Here is a 24,431-nt window from a genome sequence, read left to right on the forward strand (position 1 = left end):
CCCCCAGCCTTCACATTTCATTCAATTGTACGCTCAAATAAAGAAAGGAGAGTAGATTAAACTTAAAATGCTCTATAAATCCCAATAGTAATAAAATGCATTATGCTTTTATATTTCCAACTATCGAACAAAGTAAGCATTTGAGACTAATTGCACATGTTATGACAGAATAATCACATATGTACTTGTACAAATGACTTATACATTTTTTTTCCAGCTCTATTTGCCTCCAGGGGTTAAAAACATATTTATGGCCTGCCTCTAATTGCCTTCCTTCAGAAGAACGAAGTCTTAATTTTACCAAAGTTTTATTTTTCTGACAATCCCAGTGCTTTAAAATTGTAACTACATTTTTTTGGATTCAGCAGAAAAAATAAATAAGCTCCTTTATTCTTTTAGCAAGCCTGAGAGGGCAACAGATAGAATTCTTCAAGGGATGGCTGATTGGATGCGACAGCTTCTGAAATGCTTTCAAGCATTTAAGATTCTGTGATTCTATTAAAAATAAATTTACTCCATCAGCTGGTACCCTGGGCTTGCTTAAATGAGACTATAAATATATGAAGCATAGCTGGAATTCGTTTTAAATACTACTGATAATCATATCAGGCAACACATAGCCAAAAAAGAAATTTTTTTTTTCTTTAATTAAAAAGTTTTTCCCCCTTAGATCAAGTCATTGTTTGGGTTGGCTTCACCCTGAAGCTTATCTGAGGATTTCACATAGAAAGCTCACTAGTGGGGTGTTTCACTTGATCCTTTTGAGCGAGTTCAGGGGGCAGTGTGGCCTACTAGGGGAGATAAGATGAAGCCTGGACAGTTCATCTTTCTTGTCTTCCCCAGTCTTTGACAGAAGTATCTATAAAGCATAAGCTCAACCACCATTCCAGCCTATTCACACCTTAAAGTCTGGCCAACATTCGGTCTTTCTTCTTTCCTTAAGAAGACAAATACCACGTGCAATGTTATAGGCCACCAAACTAATGCAGAAATGTGGGAGGAAAAAAAGCATGGTGGGAGATCCAGCTGTCTGGAGAATCATCACAGAGGTCTCAATGCTTCTAAGACTCGATGTATTTACTTAGGGCTAAAACTGATAGAGCATAGACCCAGTCTCCAAAGAGAAAGACTGGGACCCTGGTAAAGACACAGGCTGGTGCCTACAGGTGCAAGAAATGAGACAGAGCCTTAAGTTTGAAGATCTGGAAATTAAATATAAAACTTCCAGTGGGAAATACTCGTGATAATAAACAGAGGTTAGCAAATCATATGAACTGTGAAATACTGAACAGACTGTTTTTGATATTTCAGGAGGTACACAGAGTTCATGGGGAAAAGAGAAAAGAACTTCTAAGTTCCCAGTCTTACAAAATGAAGATAAAGTATGCAGAATTTTCCTGGCCTAGTTTTTTTTTTTTTTTTAATTTATTTCTACTGGGGTATAATTGCTTTACAATGTTATGTTAGGTTCCACTGTATAGCAAAATGAATCAGCCATACATCTACAGGTATCTCCTTCCTTTTGGATTTCCTTTCCATTCAGATCACCACAGAGAATTACGAAGAGTTCTCTGGTGGCTCAGTCACTAAAGAATCTGCCTGCAGTGTGGGAGACCTGGGTTCGATCCCTGGGTTGGGAAGATCTCCTGGAGGAGGATAGGGCAACCCACTCCAGTATGCTTGCCTAGAGAATCCCCATGGACAGAGGAGCCTGGCAAGCTACAGTCCATGGGATTGCAGAGAGTCGGACACAACTGAGCGCTCAGGCGTGTCCAGCTCTTCACAACCCCATGGACTGCAGCACACCAGGCTTCCCTGTCCTTCACCACCTCCCGGAGCTTGCTCAAACTCATGTCCATGGAGTCGGTGCCATCCAACTGTCTCATCCTCTGTTATCCCCTTCTCTTCCTGCCTTCAGTCTTTCCCGGCATCAGAGTCTTTTCCAGTGAGTTGGTTCTTCCCATAAGGTGGCCAAAGAATTGGAGTTTCAGCTTCAGCATCAGTCTTTCTAATGAATAATCAGGACTGATTTTCTTTAGGGTTGACTGGTTTGATTTCCTTGCAGTCCAAGGGAGTCTCAGGAGTCTTCTCCAATACCACACTTCAAAAGCATCAATTCTTTGGCACTCAGCCTTCTTTATGGTCCAACTCTCACATCCATACATGACTACTGAAAAAACCATAGCTTTGTCTGTGGTTGGTAAAGTAACGTCTCTGCATTTTAATATGCTGTCTAGGTTTGTCATAGCCTTTCTTCCAAGGAGCAAGCATCTTTTAATTTCATGGCTGTAGTCACCATCTGCAGTGATTTTGGAGCCCAAAAACATAAAGTCTCTCACTGTTTCCATTGTTTCCCCATCTATTTGCCATGAAGTGATGCGAACAGATGCCATGATCTTAGTTTTCTGAATGTTGAGTTTTAAGCCAATTTTTTCACTCTCTTTCACTTTTGTCAAGAGCCTCTTTAGTTCTTCTTCACTTTCAGACATAAGGGTGGTGTCATCTGCATATCTGAGGTTATTGATATTTCTCCCAGAAATCTGGATTACAGCTTGTGCTTCATCCAGCCCAGCGTTTCTCATGATGTACTCTGCATAGAAGTTAAATAAGCAGGGTGACAATATACAGCCTTGACACACTCCTTTCCCAATTTGGAACCAGTCTGTTGTTCCATGTCCAGTTCTAACTGTTGCTTCTTGACCTGCATACAGGTGGTCTGGTATTCCCATCTCTTTCAGAATTTTCCCCAGTTTGTTGTGGTCCACACGGTCAAAGGCTTTGGCATAGTCAATAAAGCAAAAGTAGATGTTTTTCTGGAACTCTCTTGCTCTTTCAATGATCCAGCGGGTGTTGCCAATTTGATCTCTGATTCCTCTGCCTTTTCTAAATCCATCTTGAACATCTCAAAGTTCACGGTTCACATACTGCTGAAGCCTGGGTTGGAGAATTTTGAGCATTGCTTTGTTAGCATGTGAGATGAGTACAATTGTGCGGTAGTTTGAGCATTCTTTGGCATTGCCTTTCTTTGGGATTGGAATGAAAACTGACCTTTTCCAGTTCTGGGCCACTGCTGAGTTTTCCGGATTTGCTGGCATATTGAGTGCAGCACTTGCATGCGCCTGTGCTATTCAGTGTGTTCTCATTAGTTGTCTGTTTTATACATACATATACAATGGAGTATTACTCAGTCATAAAAAGGAATGAAATTGGGTCATTTGTAGAGACATAGATGGGCCTAGAGAGTATCCTGGCCTAGTTATTTAAACATTATTCTGAAAATCCAGACTAGTCACTGCCATTTTAAATCACTAACATTTACAGCACACACATTATCCTATTTCTATAGTTTTAACTTACATTTCCAAATACTGCATTAATTTAAAAGGATGCTGTTATTCATTCACAAAGCTCTGATACCAAGATGGTAAGAATTCATTTATTTAACAGTCATGTACCATGTAAAGAAAACTCAGTCAATACATTCGTTCCCTTAACATATTTCCTCTAAATACGGTAAATCAGTGAATCTCATTTATTAAGACAAATGTAGAAGGCATCTTATATGGTCACCATCGGGCCATCCTATGTCTTCTAAAGGATAGGACGAAAAAGGAAAAGAGAACAGGAATAATTAATTTGGGGTCCAATCTGTAAATGCTGAAATTGAACTCTAATTATCAACCTCTATAATATAATGTTAGTTCCCTTAGTCTAACTTTGCTGTTTTCCAGAAGAGTTTATGGGAACCTCTGTTTATCTACTTATCTTTTTTTTCAAGTGCCTAAACTTAGAATATTCGTCTCATATAAAATTCATCTTAATGAAAATCTTTTTATCAAAAGTAATTCCAACAAATTAAGAACCAATTCATTCCATTTCCTTTTAAATATCAGAAGTTTTTTTATTAAAACCATGCAGAGTAATGTGTTTTCAGACGTGACTTTGTATCTTAAAGTATAGTGACAACATGATAGGTTCTTGCTGTTCTGGAAACCTCAAAGTGGGTTTGAAAAAAAGTGGTTTTCGGTTTTGGTTTTTTTTTTTTTTTTTTTTCGCATTTCCAAATGTGGACCTTAGCCCTATTTTTTCTGTCAAAAAGCACACTCCCCAACACTACACACACCACAGTGTGATCATGTTCACCAAGAAAACATTTTGCCTTTTGTTACCTCCAAGGATGCGGTGAAACAGACGTGTCTGTGCATGCGTTAAGAATGGTTCTGGAGGATACAATGGATGTTATTGTTCAGTTGCTAAGCTGTGTCCAGCTCTTTTGACTCCATGGACTATAGCATGCCAAGCTCTTCTGTCCTCTACTATCTCCCAGAGTTTACTGAAATTTATGTGCATTGAATTGATGATGCTGTCTAACCATCTTATCTTCTGCCGTTCCCTTCTCCTTCTCGCTTCCATCTTTCGCAGCACCAAGGTCTTTTCCAGTGAGTTAGCTCTTCGCACCAGGTGGCCAAAGTATTGGAACGTCTCAGGTGGCCAAAGTATTGGAGCTTCAGCTTCAGTAACAGTCCTTCCAATGAATATTCAAGGCTGACTTTCTTAGAATTGACTGGTTTGATCTCCTTACAGTCCAAGGGACTCTCAAGAGTCTTTCCCAGCTCCACAATTCAAAAGCATCAATTCTTTGTCACTCAGCCTTCTTTATGGTCCAACTCTCACATCAGTACATGACTACTGGAAAAACAATGGATAAAATGGATACATGTATATATGGCTCACCTGAAATTATGACATTGTTAATCGGCTGTATCCCAACAGCTTCCCTGGTGGCTCAGAGGGTAAAGCATCTGCCTGCAATGCAGAAGATCTAGGTTCAATCCCTGGAGAAGGAAATGGCAACCCACTTTGGTATTCTTGCCTGGAAAATCCCAGGCACAGAGAAGCCTAGTAGGCTATGGTCCATGGCGTCGCAGAGTCAGACACAACTGAGCAACTTCACTTTCTTGGTATCCCAATAAAATTTAAAAGTTTAAAAAATAATTTAATTTAGAAAAAGAACCATTTCTGAAACAAACAACCAAAAAAGAATGGTTCTGGTGGATAAATACAAGTCACAGTTCCCATCATGTTTAGGACTCTGGGCAGGGCTAGAGGGGGAAGAGCATAAAGTGATGTCTTTAGTGGAACATCTGTGTTTCTTCTCCTGTGGTTTGAAAGTAGACAGGCAGATACACTTTCCCCATCTTATGACCTAGGCTTGAAATGAATGAAATTACTACAGGTAGATTTTTTTTTTCAGAACATTAAAAGAATTTGCAGTTCTATTCCTTGACTGCATTTGGATGGCAAAGCAGCAAGTCTTCAGAGCACAGAAGGTTTCCCCTCTTTTGCCTTGGTTACCCACCTCCATCCACATTTTCCCAACTTTCCAGCTCTTCTCTTGCCATGGGCTGGCCTCTGCTCCATCCATTACTATAGAACATCCCCTGTGAATGGTACTTACAGATGATTCTCTTAGTAATTCTTTGAAAATGTATTATTTCAAAGGCTTTTCCACCTCCTTTATAAGTCATCTTCCAAAAAAAAGAATCAGTCTACACTTCCTGGCTGAATAGTTAGCTTCCAAATAGGGAAAATGCTGTGGACCAAATATTAAATCGTGAAGTCCATTTCATCTGTTCTCAGGAATGACTGACACCCCTTTAGAGCCCTACAGTTTATACACAATTTCTGACAACCAGCTGGACCTCGGCAGCCTGTTCTTCGTCTCTTCTCTTGTCCCTGGGGCAGTGTTCATTATAAAGGGTTTTGGCGGGTGACTGACTTTAATCTCGGTAATCCCATCAACTCCTTGCAGGATTTTTAACACCAAATAGAGAAGTTTTCTTGGACACCTGCATGTCCAGATTCCCCATCAGCACATGAAGCTCTCATTAACCTGAGAGGCCCACCTAGATGCCTGAGAAGTACACAGAAAGTCAGTGTAAAAGGATACTGTCAAAGTTTATAGGCCAAGAGGCTGAGTTAGACCATTGCCCCCATCTGCAAGTCTTTAGTTTCCAAAAATTCATCCTTGTGTTTGTTTTTGAAACCAAGCCTTTTAAGAGGGAGAAAAATTAAAGGTATGACTTACTGAGAAACTGATGATAAACAAATCAGTTTGTGCTGAAATAGATGCTATCTAAGGACAGATGTGTGTTGATCTTAAGTGATTTGAAATCTCCCCAATACTGCAGATATTAAAATTTTGTGGGTAGCATACAACAGGTTTTGAAACAGAAATAGACCTTACCTGTACCTATTTAATATTGTCTTGGTGTTTTAGGTTTAATAGTCTCTTTAAGCTGCTGATAGACTGGAAAGATGTACGTGTGCGTAACTGAGGTTACTGCACCGTGGAAAGGTGTTATGTGGCCTGGCCTTGATTCAGAGCCAGCATCAATGCTTCTTCCATGGGGCTGCTTCTCAGAGACCATGAGACAAACACAAAGATCACAAAAGGCCTGAAACCTGCATGCATTTCCCAGCCACACAAAACTTACAATGACAATATTCTATGAAGATCACATGTTAAGCAGGTGAAGACTTGAAGACCTACAGTGAAGACAGGGAAATGTTGATGTGGTTACTTCTTCTAAAATACAGAAAGGGTCTGAGAAAAGTCTAAGATACCATATACATCCAATCCATAAAAATCTTGTGGATGTCATATCTGCCAGTAACTTGACTCTAAAATGAAAACGTTGAGAAGAGGTTGGAGAGAATGATAGATATGGTGAAAAACAGATTTAAGCCCTGCTGCCCTTCAGGGTAAATTCTGGGAGGAAGGATACTTAGTAAGTAACTGAGAGTTCTTTTGAGAAACAAATAAAAAGGAATCCTTCATGTGACATGGACCTAGCCAGTGAAATTTGTCACTTAGCAAACCCTCCCTTTAAGTGGTGAACTTTTCAAAGGACTGGAAATTTTATGAGTAGTTTTAATATTTGCGGTTTAAACATCAAGATAAGGATAGCTATATTCCTCAACTTAGAGGACAGATTGGTTGCTCAAATGCTAACATTGACTTAACAATGGATTGTTGGCTTTTATTTGGAAGAAAGGCATTTCAGGTCTTGCTGGCAGTGTTGAACTGACACAGCACTGCATTTAAATTCAGCAAATGTGTATTGAGCATTTGCTAAGGATGGGATTCTACTGTTCAAGGCAGATGAATTTAAAGAGAGCTGTGTGTGTGTGTGTGTGTGTGTGTGTGTGTGTGTGTGTGTGTGTATGCACATGCGCTCAGTTGGGTCCAACTCTTTGCAACCCCACGGACTATAGCCTCCATGGACTGTAGCCCACTAGGCTCCTCTGTCCATGGGGATTCTCCAGGCAGTAAAAATGGAGTGGGTTGCTATGCCCTCCTCCAGGGAGTCTTTCCAACCCAGGGATTGAATTCTTGTCTCTTGCGTCTCCTGCATTGGCAGGCAGATTCTTTACCACTGCACCATCTGGGAAGCCCACCTAGCTACTTCAGGCAAAACCATACGCACAAACACACACACGCATACGTACACACCCATATACTCCAATTACTCAAATGACTAAGGGAAAAAAAGTATTAGGGTCACATTCTTATGGTTAACGTGTGTAGCAATGCATCATTATGACTCTTATAATAACTAGGAAAAATAACTAAATGGGCTATGCATTAGTATTTTTGTTGGAGGGAAGAGGAGACCACAGGTTGGAATGACTAATTAGCTTCCTTAACATCCTCCAGGTCACTCCTTACCATCAGTCACAGAGGTTCTCCTGGGGCCTGTGCCTTTTTGCCAACATGTATTGCCTGCGTCACCCAGATATTTTCCCTGTAGCCCTAGTATTCACTGAGGACATTTAATGCGACCAATTCTCTCTGTAGAGAGAGTTCTTGTCTACTCGACTTTTTCCCTCACTGATGAGAGGGCAGAAATTTGGTAACCTTCAGTCTCCTGCATCCAAGTACCTAGCACTTATTTGTGTGATAAAAGAAGAAACTCCAGTCACCAACTTCCCTCCACAGCTCAAGGGATGTGAGACACAGAAATACCCACCACTGTAAGCTCAGGATCTCAACTCGTTGCCCTTTTGGTTTGAGAAACAATGGTGTCATTTTGACAGCAGTGTGGATCCCTGCAGAGAACATCACGCAGTTTTGATGCCATTTCATTGAGGTGTTTTCTTTCAAATGTAGATATAAACAGAGGGTAGGGTTGGACAGCGTGCCAAGAGGTTTAGGAGAGAAGAGTCTGACTCATGCGGGCTGAGGGTTAGGTCTTATTCCCAGGAATGCCTGGATTCCCAGAGGTAGCAAAAGCAAACACTTTAGCAGAATTATCTCAGCAGTGCCTTGCATGGTCGTGAGCTGAAAGTTTAATTACAAACAAGATTGCATAGTCTCTCTGTTACCTACCCAGCACTTGCTGGTGGGGATGCCTGGCTTCCATGAAGGCCTCTGCACAGAGGTGTGTATTGGAGGTTGGGGATGGGGAGGACACTTTGCTTTGCTCTCTAAAGGACTTTTGCCAAGAGATACTAGACACGAGGAAAATGTTCATCATATCAGATATTTCAATATAGGCAGTTGGGTAGGATTTTTTTTTCCTGTGCCTTCTGCTTTTAGCTCATCAACCCTGGCCCCTTCCAGCCAAAATCTGATCCTATCCTGTGAAGTCCAGTCTGAACGATTCAGATGCTCTCTATTCCATAAAGCCTGAACTTTCCCCTTGAGCCCATAACCATCTTCTGAACCTCACAATGACTCATTTGTGGTCACGATGACAGTTTTTATTTTCAGTCTTGTCATTTTTTTCTGTGCAGGCCTGCTTGCTTCCCGAGTCTGGCATACCATAAATATCTGTTGGATTTAATGGATTAAATGTTTTTATCTGGACCCTTGGTATCCTTCAGTTTACTTCAATTTCACAGTTTCAGTTTAAGCATCTACGATGTGTGAAGCACCATTATTGGGCTTTAAGACACACAATGGACTTGTACTCTGGCTCCATATATCCAATTATAGTTTTCCAAAATGTTTTTAATAATTAAAAAAACAATAATAAATGCTTTGTCTACATAATACAGTCCTACCGAAGTTATATGCAGAGGTCATAGATGCTACTGTTACGTTTTAAAGCGGTTGTCATCCGGATCCCCCTTTATCCATTCCTCCATTACTGCACCCTCTTTGTTTTGGCTGAGACAGATGTCAGAGGCCAGAGATCTGTTCACAGTCTGCTCGGTCTCACGAGACGTCAATGGGTGCAGTCAACTGGATCTATTCCACTTGACCCATCAGTTTGCTCTTGTCTGCCGACCCCAAGTGATTCCTACCCATTGAGCCTTCTACTGGGAGAATGCTTTCCTAGTTTTCATGAGTGTTACAATTAACAATTGATGGATAAAGCCAAAAGTTATATCAGGAGCGCCTAAGCCAGCCTGTTCCTCCATGTAGGAAATGCTCGCCAAATCTTTGCTGAGTGAACCTTTTAGTAAGAGCCCCCGATATGAGTCCTGTGAAACATTTGACTAGATCTGTATCATGTTTATACATCTTTGAGGATGTATAAATATTCGTACATATTTGCAACTTTTTTGAACTGCAGCATACTTCGTTTTCTTTCTTAAGACACTTCTGTTAAGCAGTTTTTGCTATACAGTTTGTAGGTTAAATTCTTAACCAAGTTTCTAGGGATTACATTTGTTTTGTTCTGAATGCTTATCCTCTTTCCAGATCAAAGGATTAGGCTCAGGGTTTCCATTTAATGTAACTTAACAAATAAGCACTCAAAAAATGTTAATTAAAAATATGAAGCCCTTGAATCTTTTTCCGTCCAGCAGCAACTCCCAGGTATCTAAGCTGGAAGAGGGCACAATCTAGGAGTCCTCTTGACCAAGCTACTAAAAGTTTCCGAGGTCCTCGTCTGAAAGTGAACATGGTGCTACAGTAAGGAATCTCCTTCACTTTAAGGAGAAACAGACAGAATTCTTGGGTTGGTGTTTGTCTAAAAAAATATGAAACAATCTTTCCCAAAGTCTAGGCGTTCAATCAGCCTTTCTCCTTAACTCTGCATAGCAGTTTCCAGTTATCTTTGATGCTGATCACTTGTATCCTAGGGTCTATAGGAACAATGAGTTCATACGATCTCATTCTCGCCGCCTTTGTTATCAAAATATACTGCCTCCTGACAACCAGATTTTGCAGACTTCGTGAGTAACTGAGGAATCCTAATGGAAGACTTGTCTGATTTTTCTGAACACAAGTATATCTGTTCTAGAGCGTATAGAAGGGGGAGAAGAGCCCTCAGATTTTGCAAGGAGTTTGTGAAGACACACACCTCCCATATCTGTCTTAAATAGGTGTCATCTGTGAAGCTGAGCATGTTCAGGCATGGGCGTCATTGTCCTGTGCCCTGCTCTCCTCAAGATCTTTGAAATGCTCTATCTGACACTCTTAGGAGATGTGGACCCGCCTGGCTGTCCCCTCCCAGAGCAGCATCCTCCTGGTTTCCATGTGGGAGTGATTTGAGTCACTGGGTTCTGGAAACGTCTCTAGTGGGGACCCTGGAGCATTAACCTGTCACTTCGAGTCCCTTTCCTTTCCTCCTACCATTCCCCTTGTCAGCTCTAACAGCTACAGCAGCTCTTACTCTTCAGACAGAACCAGATGGAGCTCTAGTTCCAAGTGCATATCAGAATTCAGATTTTCTTTTCTAGGTATTTGTTTTTTTGTGTGATTTGGCTGCATCACACGGCAGGTAAGATCTTAGTTCCCTGACCAGGGATTGCACCCATGCCCCCTACAGTGGGAGAAGTGTCTTAACCACTGGGCTGCCAGGGGAGTCCCCCCAAATATTTCTTTTTTCATTCATTGCTTCTGGTTTCTGCAAATATTTATGAGAATGAAAGGATATGCCAGCGTACAGAGGCAGTGGAGCACCCCGCAGCATGATCTCTCTTATCAGCCAGGGGAGATGGAGGTGACTTGTTTGGGGACTTCATTCTCTTGCCCTTTCCTTGCTGTTTTTTTGCGGTATGCACAGTAGTATCAGGGAAGCCAGGCTTTTAGGCTGCGTCTGAGCTGTGCAGCCCTATCTAGTGTTATTCTAGCTGCTTGACTCAAGTCTTTGGAGAGGAAACTCCATCTGTCCACTCACTCGGGATTGTTTTCCTACCAACACTGGTTTTGTTGCAACCAGTAGTTTCATTCCACCCAGCAAAATGCTTTCCTTTCTGGAAAAAAAATTAATTCAAGCCATTAAGATGAGAAAAGAAAAAAAAAAAAGAAAGAAAGAAAAAAAAAAAGATGAGAAAAGAAAATCGGTGAGGTTCTTCCTGCATTACACTTTTCTTGCTCTTGGATATTTGTATTCTTTACCAGAATTTTAAAATGTTTTCTCATTATCTTTTGCTAAAAATGATCCATCACCACCGTCTCGTTTTTCAACAGCATAAGTGAGTCATTTGCAAAATTTTGCTTTCCAGTAGTCAAGGTAAATGTTCGATGCAGTCAAAGTAATCATAAATGGTTTTAGATTCTCTGTAATTATGCAAAAATATTGAATTTGCAGAAAGAATAACTACAAGATTTAATTTTTGTTTACTAAGAAATTCTAAATTAACTTTTGATAATTGTGGTTTTGAAGATAGGAACTGGGGCAGAGCGTGGGTGTGGTGGTGACAAGTACATGGGCCACCAATCTGATGGGGAGTGAGAAATTTATCTGGATTAGTCTCTAACATGTGTGTGACTCTGAACAAGGAACTCATATACTTTTTTTCTCTGTTCCTTTGTCCACAAAACCTTTTCCTTGTATGACTGTTGAGAGCTGAAGAGATAATGTATCTAAGTGTAACCCTTAATAAGATGCCTGACAGGCTTCCCCAGTGGCTCAGCAGTAAAGAAACTGCCTGCAATGCAGAAGACCCAGGAGACCCGGGGTTGGGAAGATCCCCTAAAGGAGGGCTTGACAACCCACTGCAGTATTCTTACCTGGAGAATCCCATGGACAGAAGAGCCTGGTAGGCTACAGTCCATGTGGTTGCAAAGAGTTGAACATGACTGAAGCAACTGAGGACGGAGGACAAAGATGCCTGACACAGAAGAGTTGCCCTATAAAATTTCCATTAATAATGGTAATTTTAGTCATCAGTCTTTTTTTCCTGTGTAACACGGTAATCATGAAAAAATACATAAAGAGAGAACCGTGTCACCAACTGTAAGATGATTGTATGTTTATTCATAACTGTAAAAAGTCCAAGGTCCCAAGTCAAGGAACGAGGTGATCAGGTACCGTGAATTAAGCCCCAAGATCCTGGGACAGTATCCATGTTCAGATGCTCAGGCATTATCAGAAAGCATGTGTGTTATCTGAGGAAATGAGACAATTGCTTAAAAATATTTTCTTTAGCTTGTAGTGTCTAGTGATGAATTAAACAGCTCTTTGAGTCATCGGAGATGCTCTAAAAAGAACCCAACACACTCCACCTCCCCCCATCAAAAAAAGTATCTTTCCTGTTTTTAATCAGACTTCCATTCTTTGTCTTTTATTTTTTCAGGCTCTCGTACAGACCTGTCTTGGGAATGTTAAACACCGGGAAACATTCCCTTGCCAATGCTCGCGCAAGGGACAGTATTTTATTGAGCAAGACAGATTTTCATTTTAGAAATGAGGCTTTCCACATTCTGATGTTACCCGTAGCTGGTTATGTGTTATTGTAAGAAGCAATGATATTTGTTGCATGGCTGGGAGGCTGCATGCTGGTGTTTGACCAGCAGTTTGCAGAGGTTTGCACGATGATTTACTGCACGATGCTAAAAACGTGCCCTCTGTCCTCAAGTGATTCCCAGTAAAATGTGTCTCTCTCCTGACTTCTTTTTATCTGGGGAATGTGTTTCCTGTCATTACTAAGACAATGCTGTGGCCATAAAGTGCATGTGGGTTAATACCTGCAGACGTCTTACAAGGAAGAGGGCGTTAGGGTGGGGAGTTCATCCACAGGAGCTGTAGGACACCATCCCCCGCCCCCGGAAGGGGATGAGGATGGCTGTTTTCTTTTACTAATTCACTTCTCCCCACCCAGAATAAAAGGGGGGCTTTCCTCCACTGTGTCTAGCTGTGTCTTCTCTTTGCATGGGGAGCACAGTGAAAAGAAGATGTGGGTGTAGACATTCTCCCAGCAGCGTTAGACTTTTATATTTATATTGGAAACAGGATGTCATACTGGGTCACTTCTGCTAATGGTGATAAGCTAACTCAGAGAGTGGCCGCTCGAACTCCAAAGGAGTTTGGGAAACTTCTGTCAAATCGCCTACAGACCATCAGATAAATAACCAGATGTTTATGTTTGTCTCTCACGCACACACACGGAGTGAGATTTTCCACAATTCCAGTGAAGGCATTTGATGCGCAGCTCTGGCTACACCCCCCATCATCACATCCCCTCAACATCACCCTTCATGTTAAACAGAAGTACATCAAACTCAGATGTGAAATCACACCCATCTTCCAATTAAAAATAAAGCAGCTGTGAAACAATGGCATTCTTTTTAAAACAAGAAAACAGTGATGGGAACAGGGCTGATTGGATTTAGGGAAAGCAGGTTAATTATGGTTATTGTGTGTCTAAATTTTTATGGAAAGAAAGGAAATATCGTTTAGGACGATGAACCCTCCAAAACACAGAGGGTTGCCATTGTATAGAACTTCTGGGGGTTGTATCTTTGTCTTTTCAGCTGCCTGTCTTGGGTCGCCAATCTTGTCTGTTAGACTGTGAGGTTGGGGCAAGCTCATCAGAATTCAGAAAGCTAACCCACTAAGAGGATGGCCAGATTTTGAGTAGTGTTCATGACAACTGCTTCTTTAGGCTTCCAAATGAGCAGAGAACAATCTCTTTAGAGATCAATCCATTTATTGACAAATAATATCTATAGGGATAAGAAAGAACCATTGGTAGGTTGTTTAGTGATGTTATTTCATTCATTCATTTCCTTCCCCTTGCCTCTGCCGTTCCCATTCCTCCTTTTCTCTAGAATATTCTCTCCCTTTTTTGTCCACTTGTAAGTTCCTACCATTCATCCTTCAATAGGTATCTTAGACACGGAAGTCGACTGTGAGATGTCTCCAGCTCCCTAGCTCCCTTCCTCCAGGCACTGGCCCATCCTGTAATCTTGTTTGTGTCTCCCATTCTTGCTTCTCTTTGTATCTTCATCACTTAATACAGAACTTAGTGGAAAGTTGATACTAAGTGTTCACTGGATAAATATCAGTCAAGGGGAGTAGAAATGTTCACAGGCAGCACACTGACTAAACAGATGATGTTACAACCAATGGCATTGTTACAACCAATACTATGAAGCCATTGAAACTGATGGTATAGAAAAATATTTTTGCCATGGAAATATATCCATAAAACTAAACAAAAAGCAGGTTATCAAACGTAGAGGTAATATGACCTTGAATTGGGATGACCAGAAAGTTTTTTCAGGTTAAAAACCTGAACGAATGTTTTGATAAACCCAATAATAACAAATCATATACACAATAGTCACATATATTCTGCATAAGGAAAAAAAAAAAACTCTGGAAGACTACTTTCAATGGTTATTTCCTATTGGTGGTCTTACAGAGATTGCAGTTTCTTCTTTAGACTCTTCTGTATCCTAGGAATTTTTAATAGACACCTACCACTTTCCTAGACAGAAAAACAAACACTCCTGGAATCTTAACGGTCTGGATGCAAGTATAGGAAAAACACAATATATTGACTTGAGAGTTGGAGAACTGAGCCTTGCGCTAAACATGCTGAGGTTAGACATGACTTGTTGTGCCCACCAGGCCAAAAAGAGGAAACAGTCATGTGTGGTCAAAGAAAAGAGGAAATGTCCTTTTAAGTCAAGAAAACTTTATATGTGAAGGTGCAAAGGCAGAAAAGGCATGTCTTTTAGGAAGAATAAATACTTGATGTGGCTGAAAGATACATTGAAGGGAAGTGAATGTAGCAGGTGAGACTGAAAACGTAAATCCCAAACTTCCCTGGTGGTCTAGTGGTTTAGATGCCATGCTTCCAGTGCAGAGGGTGCAGGTTCTGTCCCTGGTCAGGGAGCTATCATCACAAATGCTGTGCAGCACAGCCATAAAAAATAAAAAGGTAGACCACAGCAACGTCATGATTAGCAGAGATGGTTTCGACCCTGAGAAAGGCAGGCAAGAGTACTGGAGTGGGTTGCCATTTCTTTCTCCAGGGGAACTTCCCTACCTGGGGATCGAACCCAGGTCTCCCGCATTGCAGGCAGATGCTTTACCCTCTGAGCCACTAGGGAAGCCCATAAAAAATGAAAAGGTACATCAAAGCAATGTCATGATTAGCAAAGATGGCTTCAACCCTAAGAAAGGTGTAAACACCCAGTAAGTCCTCCTGGGTCTCCCTACAGATACGTGCAGAGTGAGCAGTGGTGCTTCTGAGGCTGATATCTATCTCCTCCCAAACTCTCTCAGGCACTGAGAGTCGCTTTTAGGGCAGTCCACAAGGGTCCCCAAGGATAAAGGATTTAAGAGACGCTCATGGTGTTGCAAGTGAGAGTTTCCAGCACTGGGCTGTGTCTTGTTAGAGTTCTGGGTACCATTCAGTTTTAATTACAATGGTTTAAGTCCCAGCTATAATTATTTGGTTGTCATTCACTCTTTCTAAACCCAGTGGCAGTAATGTTAGAAAGAAAAATGAAGTGAAATTTCAAGTATCCCAGTGCAGTAAGAGAATCTGCAGAGTTTGAAAGCATAGCAGGAAGCTTCATGCAATTACAAGGGGAGGTTGTGAATGCATTTCATTGCTGTTAAGAAAAGAACATATCTTTTCTTCTTTATGAGTGATTCATGCACATGCTTTGGGACCTCTCAGTTTGGGACTTTGGACATTTCTTGCGTTGGGCATCCGGTTAATTCCAGTCAATAGATCCTTCTTTTAAAGTTGGCTGTTTCTAGTGCTAGGATTCTTCTAGCTGACCACCCGTTAACTTCTTATCCTAAGAACAAAATTTTAAAAATAGGAAAAGGACAACCAGAGCATGAAGTTCTAGAGCTCTTTCTAATCAGCCTAAGCTGCATATGCACTCTCGGGAAGTTAATCATTTCCAAGCCAAAGAGCCATCTGTAGTTTTGACTGAGTTTATTTGCACAGCTCTGCTTCACAGTCCCTTGAAAGTCAAGGTTTTAAGGGCTCTTCAGGTTGAAGTGGATTGGGTATTGGGCATGAGGGCATAACTCAGTGGACAGTTAGTAAAGCCCTAAGTGTTATGAGAGCATTTGAAAACAGTTGAAATTGTTCAGTGCATCCATGTCTAGAGTAGCCATTAACTTTCAAGTTGCAGCATTAAGAAATCAGCGAGTTTTTGCAGCAACCTAAGATCATCTGATTATTTGTTCAGAACAGAGTTAGATTTAAGGTTGCCAGATCACATCCAGAAAAGAACACTCAGTAAAATTTGAACTTCAAGTAAGCAATGAACCTGTTGTTAGAATGTCCCAAATACTGCATGGGATGTATTTATTTTAAAAACATTTGCTATTCATCTGAAATTCAGATTTCACTGAATATCTTGTATTTTTATTGGCTAAATCTGGTAAATGGGGCTGCCTCCCGTTTTTGAAATGTGTACACAAATTCATACAAGGTGTTAGAGTTCATTTTTGAAAAAATGCAAATTTCAGTTAGCAGGTTTAGGCACTTAATAAAAATATGTTGGATAAGTACTTATTTGTTAAGATTTAGACAATATCTACCATTATCGTCTTAAAATATGTATTTCTATTAAAGGTTTGCTCCTTTTTTTCTTTTAAACCTGGTAAAAGCATTTTGAGCCTGGACTTGACATCTTTAAAATCAGGATAATGAAATAAAGATTCTTTTACACTGAGTAGTATCCCCTTCCTTTTTAGATGAAATCTCCTATTGTTGAATTGTGTGTGTTCAAGCTGGCTTCTCTGTGGTGGGGCTGTTGTTGTTTTTGGTCTTGCTTCAGTTTTGAAGGTATTGGCAACATGTTGATTTAACTGCTCCAAGGGCCTTCAGGAAAAAGCAATTTGGGGAAGACAATAGCCATTCTTCAGGAGACAGGTTGTACATAAAATGGAAATTGTTTAGGTGTTTATGGCCCATGGGCACTGGAGGGTTAATTGAAATATTGTTTCCTGAGAATTGGGTTGTCCTGTAGCAACTGGAAAGCGAGATGCGTTGCAGTTGGGGAAGGGGGTAGCTTAGGGTTTAAGGAGGGGGCGGTTGTTTTTTTCACCATTTTCAGGGGAAATGGCCTCTTACTACTGAATATACTATTGAAATATCTTGTTAGTGTTAATCAGTCGTAACATGCAATTACTTTTTGTGAACATTATGAAATATTTTGCCAAATATTTGTGCTTTGTTTCTTTAAATCTCTGTATGATACAGAAATACAATCTGGCCATTCCAGATTACAAATTGATGGCACGTTTCCCAAAGCCCTGCACACACAAGGGTTTTCGGAGTCAGGATGGTTCCAGCCCACATCCTATTTAGAAGGAGGAGGTTGCTGCAGAGCAATGGGAAATGGGGCCACGTGAGACTCAAGTTCTAGTCCAGGCTTCTCCATAACCAGGACGGGAGCTTATCTTGTTTGTCTTGGTTTTCTGCCTATAAAGTGACATTTATTAATGTGCTGTTTAGAAAGTATCATTAATCTCTTAGAAAATACAGTCATATGATATCGGACCTGGTTTTCTCTTTTGTTCCAAGGATCAAGCAATCTTGGTTGCCGGTTGCAAGGATGAGAAAGTTCTCTTCCTGGCGGTTGCCAGCTAGGGCAGTGGCTGTCTTACCATATCCGAGGCTTTCTTCGGGCTGTCGATACTGATGGAATTAGAGCCTGTTGACCCCAGGTGGAGGAAGACTACATCGTGGTCCCCACAGGAAAAGATGCTCCACGTTACAGAGGTATCAGGATGGGCAACTGATCAGGCTTGTATTGTCTTGCAGGTAGACCTGGGCCTTCTGCGGTTTGTCACTGCTGTCGGGACACAGGGAGCCATTTCAAAGGAAACCAGGAGGAAATACTACGTCAAAACGTACAGAATAGACATAAGCTCCAACGGGGAAGACTGGATCACCATTAAAGAAGGAAATAAACCTGTTGTAAGTTTGCCTGCCTCCTCCACTAATGCAGTCTTTGAAATGGATGATCAATTTTTACTTGTTTGTTTGGGAGCTTGCTGTCTGGCCTGGCTTATTTTTGAATTGATTTAAAATGAAAAGTGCAATTAGAAGTTTAAATCTGACCAAGGGGTCTCGTGTTCCCAGATCCAGAAGCCAAAAGGAAATTATACGGATGTTTCCAAGAAAAGTCAATACCAGCCAAATTAAGTCAGACTCAAGAATTGCTTTAAACCTCCCACAGGGACATGGACTCTGCATAGGATAAACACCGTCCCCCTCAGAACCCTTGGAGTTGTTTTGTTTTGTCTTTCTCCCCGTGTTTCCTGATTCTCTTTCATAGATTAATTCTTTCTTCCTCTCTGTAATGGGCTGGTTTTAGAAGACTCCTTTTCATCTATCCTCTGCGCCTCACAAACTAATTTACAAGTGTGTTTGGCTGCTTCTGCGCAAATGAACAGAACTAAAGGTGTTCTCTCAGATCCCACGAACGACACGCCACCTTCTCGCTGCTTTTTGTTGTTGAGGAGGCCACACCATGCCCTGTCCCCCGGGCGCTCTGTCCTGAATTATTTGGAGCTGAGATGTTTTTCTCAGCCTGCTGTTTATTTGAAGTTATGCTTGCTCTGAATTACTAATCAAGAGATTACTGAGAGCTGGTGCTTGCCATTTCCCCAAAATTAAAAGCTTGCCCTGGGGGCTGAGTGAAACATGCGCAGTTGATGAGAAGGTAGCAAAGATCCAGGGAATTTGGAATTCTGGGTTCCAGAAGAGACCAGTTAACATGTCCTTGTCTCTCTTTGGAGCATGTATGGGCTTAAATGTCTCCTTCTGGGTCTGGAACTGAGAAAGGCCTCCTTGGTGTGAAGTGAGAGGGCTATTAATACCCTTTGAGGGACTTCACTGCTGGTCAGTGGTTAAGACTGCAAGCTTCCAATGCAGAGGGCACAGGTTCGATCCCTGGTTGGGGAAATAAGATCCCACATGCCCGAAAAAAAGAATGAAAGAAAAAACTACCCTGTGACTAGCTGCAAAGCTGCCACTCTCACCTAGAGCAGGCAGGAAGGCCGCAGCCACAGAGAGGCAGCCATCTGTGGGAGGAAAGTTCTGTGGACCGGCCAGCTCAAGGCCACTGTCCTTCCCTAGAGGACATGGAGCGGATCCTCCGTCTTGGGAAAAAAAACCCCTCACGGTCACTATTGGTGCAGATCCACTGAGTAAATTTTGACCCTGAGTGTCATGGCTTGTTTTTGTTTTGGAGTCATTGTTTTGAAGGCCTGCTTTAGTTTCAAACAAATGAAAAAACACTAATGCCAAGGACACACCAACAAACAGAAGAACCCGGAGAGAGTGGGGAGGGCTGACTCAGCTTTCGGGCCGTCTCTTTAATCAGTGAGCATTCTTTATCCAAGACTCCTCCTCAGCCGTGGCCCACAGTTGTCCACATGTGGGTGGGGAGAGCACACTGGGGCTGTGGGGGCGTCTGACGTGGGCACAGCTCACAATCAGTGTCACCTTGGCACACAGGGGCTCTAGAATAGGAGGCAGAAAGGGTAAAATGTTGGGAAAGACCGGGTGTGTGTCTGAGCCCTTTCACTGAACCTGAATGAAAGCCCCAGGTCCACCTGGAGTCCAGCTCTTGTTGCCTTGCTCTGTACTTTGGGGTCTTTTGGCACGCCCCTTCCCCTCCTTTCCTTGGGGAGAGCTGGCCATACGCACCTCAGCAACAGTGGCCTTTGACCACAGATCAGCAGCCTTTTTCTGTTGGTGGCGTGTGTGTTCTCCCCTGGTCTTCAGGAAACATAAAACGTCCTCAGGCTAAGCCAGCCTGTGGTCCCTCCCTGAAGTGGACCCCCCGGCCCTTGAAACACTGGCTTGGGAAGCTCTGCCCCTTCAGGCAGGTCCCCGTTATTCATCAGGACACAAAAACGCATTCACACAGATTGCTGCCCAGAGAGATTTGCTGAAGTAAGACAGAAATCTGAAGGCCATCACAGGGTCTCCCTGGTAGTCCAGTGGTTAAGAATCCACCTTCCGATGCAGGGGACATGAGTTCAGCCCCTGATCAGGGAACTAAGATCCCACGTGCCACAGGCACCGCAAATACTGAGCCCCCACACTGCAGTTGCTGACGCCCGTGGGCCCCAGAGCCGGTGCTCCAAAACAGGAGAAGCGGCAACTGGAGAAAAACCCACACAGCAACGAAGACCCAGCACAGCCAGCAGGACTAAGTAAATAAATATTCGTTTAAAAAAGTAAATGAAGGCCATTACAGGCTGGGATAAATTCCGATACTACCTTGTCTCCAGAGAGGGATCCGGCCAACATCCGACCTAGTGAAATGCTTGACCGCCTCCCATGGAGCAGGGCTCTTAGGCTAAATGTAGTAAGAACTTCAGCCCGACCCATAAGCTCCTTCTCCCGCGGGATGGTGGTCCTCCTCCACAGACTCACCAGGAAGTCTCTTCTCCTCTGATGGCCCCCGTGGTGCTCTAGCTACACAAGGCCTGTGTCTGAAACACAGTACTTTTTACAAGCTGTCTCCACTGTAAGCTAGGGTAAAATCCAGGGACGGGGAGGCTTTCAGTCCCACCTGAGACAAGTCGAGTGGCAGAGGGTTCCACGTGGCAGACAGCCCCCTACTCCTGAGAGATGTCGCCAGAGGACACTGTGTGGCATCATGCCCAGGCCAAGCGGCCCCCATGGATACTTGTGGGAAACCAGTTCGTGACTGGCACTCATTACTCTGCAGCTACATGCCTCATCTTTCTTAGAAGAAAATGACTCATTTGTAAAACGAGAAACAGAAACCCTGGGAAAACTGATTCTCCATTACATATTATGTATAATTCAGTTTTGATCTTGACCACCGACACATACTTTTACCAACAACCACCCCCCCGCAAAAAAAAAAAATTAGAGTCATTCATTCACGTCAGGGATAAGATCTTCCATCAAGAAATGGAGTTCAAAGGGAGGAAGCTCCTTGACCTAGGGCTGAACATAACCTAGAATTTTCAAATAGCCAGATCCTACATTGAACTCCAAAAGCACTCCTTTGGGAAATTCCTGGGAAAGTAAAACAGTGAAAGTTCCCATGAAATGTCCACCGTATTCTGTAAGTTTCTTTGATAATGTTAATCATTTTCCCACTTTTTTAGATAATTGCATGTATTCTTTAACAAATGCTATCCTTATAATAATACTTTTAGAGGCTCCATCCTCTCAGAAAATTGATTAGGATAACATTCTATATGGTTTCCCTGGTGGCTCAGCGGTAAAGAATCCACCTGCAATGCAGTAGATGTGGGTTCGATCCCTGAGTCAGGAAGATCCTCTGGAGAAGGAAATGGCTACCCATTCCAGTCTTCTTGCCTGGGAAATCCCAATGAACAGGGGAGCTTGGTGGGCTATAGTCCATGGGGTTGCAAAGAGTAGGACACAACTTAGCAAATAAAAAACAAAAATCCTCTAGGAAAACTGAAGAGATGATTGGGACAACATTCTATCTTAGACATGGTTCTTATCTGATTGCCATCATTTGGAAAAATAACATGACAAGTTATTAACACCACCTCAACCATGGTAAACAATGAAGAGATTGTAAACAATTTGACAAGCACTTGTGAAAACATATTTTTGCATTTGTTTTTAATCTGAAATGTCTGTTATTAAAGGGCCCTTTCTTTTTCCATCTAGATCTTTCAGGGAAACACCAACCCCACAGATGTCGTGATTGGAGTTTTTCCCAAACCCCTGATCACTCGATTTGTCCGAATCAAACCTGTGACCTGGGAAACTGGCATCTCCATGAGATTTGAAGTCTATGGCTGCAAGATAACAGGTAAGATGGAAGATCACCTGGTTTTTATCTCTGTCAACTTTTAAATATAGGGAGAGTAATTTGATATAAATGGGGTTGGTCATTTTCATTTGATAATTAAGAGCATATACTTTGGATTTAGACAAAAATGAGTTTAGATCCTACTTGTGCTTCTTACTCACTGGCTTATTTCTTGGGGCAGTTTACTACCTTTCAAAGCCTTAGTTATCTCACCTAGAAAACAGGCATCATGGTGTACACCACTCAGGGTTGTTGTGATAATGAATTAGCTCGTCAATATGAAGCGCTTACACAGGCTGGCATGTGGTAGGTATTTACACGTAGTGTCTTTCCACTAGGCAGGCTCCAGGAAGACAAATGCCTTCCCTTTCATCCTCCATCTCCTGGTTACTCCATACTGACTGCTACTTAGTAGGTTTACGTAAATAACTGTTGCTTGAAATGTACTTCACCTCCTTTGTCTTTTTTTTACTGGAGTATAATTGCTTTACAGTGTTGCATTCGTTTCTGCTACAACAAAGTTAATGAGCTGGAAGTGTACATATATCCCCTCCCACCTGACCCTCCTTCTCACCTACCTGCATCCCACCCTGCAGGCCATCACAGCGCACTGAGCTGAGCTCCCTGCACTGCACAGCAGCTTCACACTAGCTATCTGTTGTACACATGGTAGTGTATACATGTCCTTTTAATCTTAAAGCCTAGAGGTGACCTCGTTAGCGACAGTTCAGGAGCAGTTTAATTTATGGAGTTAATTTATTCTCCTTTTACTCACTAACTGCCCTGACAACTTACTGTTAGGTTTTGGCTCAATACATGTCTATCTTTCATTGAATGCATATACTAACATCAATATTAGAAATCGATTTGTCAATATTTCTTGGTTTGGAGTTTGTTTCTTCTGATGTTAATAGGACTTTAAGAGACTCTTTCAAATTTGGAACAAGTGGTGGATTATATGCACTTGAGAGGTGAAGATGAGGTTACTGGGCGATTAAATGGCTAAAAAGGCGGGCAGGTCAGGACGGAGCAGGAAGTGGAAGGATCCAGTTGGTCTCGCTGTGTTTCTCTGGCAACCAGTACTGCTCTTCCTCATCCTGTACATCTACTCTGCCTTCTGAAGTAAATAGCACATTTCAAATACCTTTCCATGTAAGTAAGTAAACTACAAATTTTTCATTAAAAAAAGTGCAATGCAACCTCCATAGAATGCAAAAAAACTTCAAAAACAGAATCAGTAACTTATTCACTACAAAGTAACTAAAAGAGAACAACCTTTAAAGTCTGTCAAATATCTTTCATGTAATGTTAGTATACATATTGAGAGCATTTAATTTCTCATTCCATGAACGCCAACACTATTGTTTTTATTTTTATCCTCTTTAGTACAATTATTTTTAGAGAAGGAAAGTACTGACTTCTGAAGGGAAAAAAAAATCACCTGGGCAATTTTCCATGAAATTACAAGCAATTTGAAGAAAGCTAACTGAGGAGAAAAAAACAAAATTACATTTGTTTACAGTACAGCCCATTTTGGAAAGTAAAAACTGACATTTGATCTCTTCCCCAAATTTTATTTATTTCCATCTTAGAGACAGACTTGTTTATTGTTTAAGAATCTAAATATTTAGAAAGTTCAAGGCCTTGGAGGCAGGCATTGGGTGGAGAGAGGTTTGGAGGGAGAAAAGGGGCAGTGTAGGGTTAGATATAACGGCTTTATTCTTGATCAGCAGATACAGGAGAGAAGGTTCTAGGTCATTTTCAGGGCATTACAAATGTAAACGACTACTTGTAAATTCATAGAAACAAGGCCGTTTGAAGGCAGAGTGGAAATTTCTGTCCCATTCCTCCCACCTATTCTCATGTCACTGTACCAAAAAAAAAAAAAAAAAGGTAAACTTCATAAATGCATTAGTGTGAATTCTGAATTTCTGGCTCTCCTTTTAATTAAATAAAATACTTGTTTAAGCCTGAATTGCTCTTTCTCATTTTCACAAGGATTTTCCTGAGAGATAATTCTAGGAGCATGAGTCTTTATATATAAACAAGGGAAACTATTGGATTTTTAAAAACAGTCAAATGGCCTAGTTATTTAAGCAAACATAGATGTCTGTAGGGTTTCCCTGGTAGCTCGGCTGGTAAAGAATCCATCTGCAGTGCAGGAGACCCTGGTTCGTTTCGATTCATGGGTCTGGAAAATCCCCTGGACAATGGATAGGTTACCCACTCCAGTATTCATGGGCTTCCCTGTTGATTCAGATGTTAAAGAATCTGCCTGCAGTGTGGGAGACCTGAGTTCAATCCCTGGGTTGGGAAGATGCCCTGGAGGCGGGCATGGCAACTCACTCCAGTATTCTTGCCTGGAGAATCCCCATGGACAGAGGGGGTTGGCGGGCTATAATCCATGGGGTCACAAAAAGTCAGACAT

At 41.7% G+C, this 24,431-nt stretch overlaps 1 protein-coding gene and 1 non-coding gene across 5 annotated transcripts in view; one reads left to right on the top strand and one right to left on the bottom strand.

Moving 5' to 3' along the window:
• NRP1 (neuropilin 1) overlaps positions 1 to 24,431 on the top strand; it is a 146,335-nt gene that overhangs the window by 83,974 nt on the left and 37,930 nt on the right. For all 4 annotated transcript variants that reach the window (XM_027976576.3, XM_027976577.3, XM_027976578.3 and 1 more), the window contains exons 7-8: positions 17,986 to 18,141; positions 21,859 to 22,003. In XM_027976576.3, coding sequence (XP_027832377.1) covers positions 17,986 to 18,141; positions 21,859 to 22,003 — 301 coding nt within the window. The remainder of the gene's footprint in view (positions 1 to 17,985; positions 18,142 to 21,858; positions 22,004 to 24,431) is intronic.
• On the bottom strand, positions 15,230 to 15,301 carry TRNAC-GCA (transfer RNA cysteine (anticodon GCA)). Its single transcript has one exon. It is a non-coding gene; the product is annotated as a tRNA-Cys (tRNA).

The sequence above is a fragment of the Ovis aries genome, chromosome 13 (assembly GCF_016772045.2).
Source record: "Ovis aries strain OAR_USU_Benz2616 breed Rambouillet chromosome 13, ARS-UI_Ramb_v3.0, whole genome shotgun sequence".
NCBI classification, from domain to species: domain Eukaryota; kingdom Metazoa; phylum Chordata; class Mammalia; order Artiodactyla; family Bovidae; genus Ovis; species Ovis aries.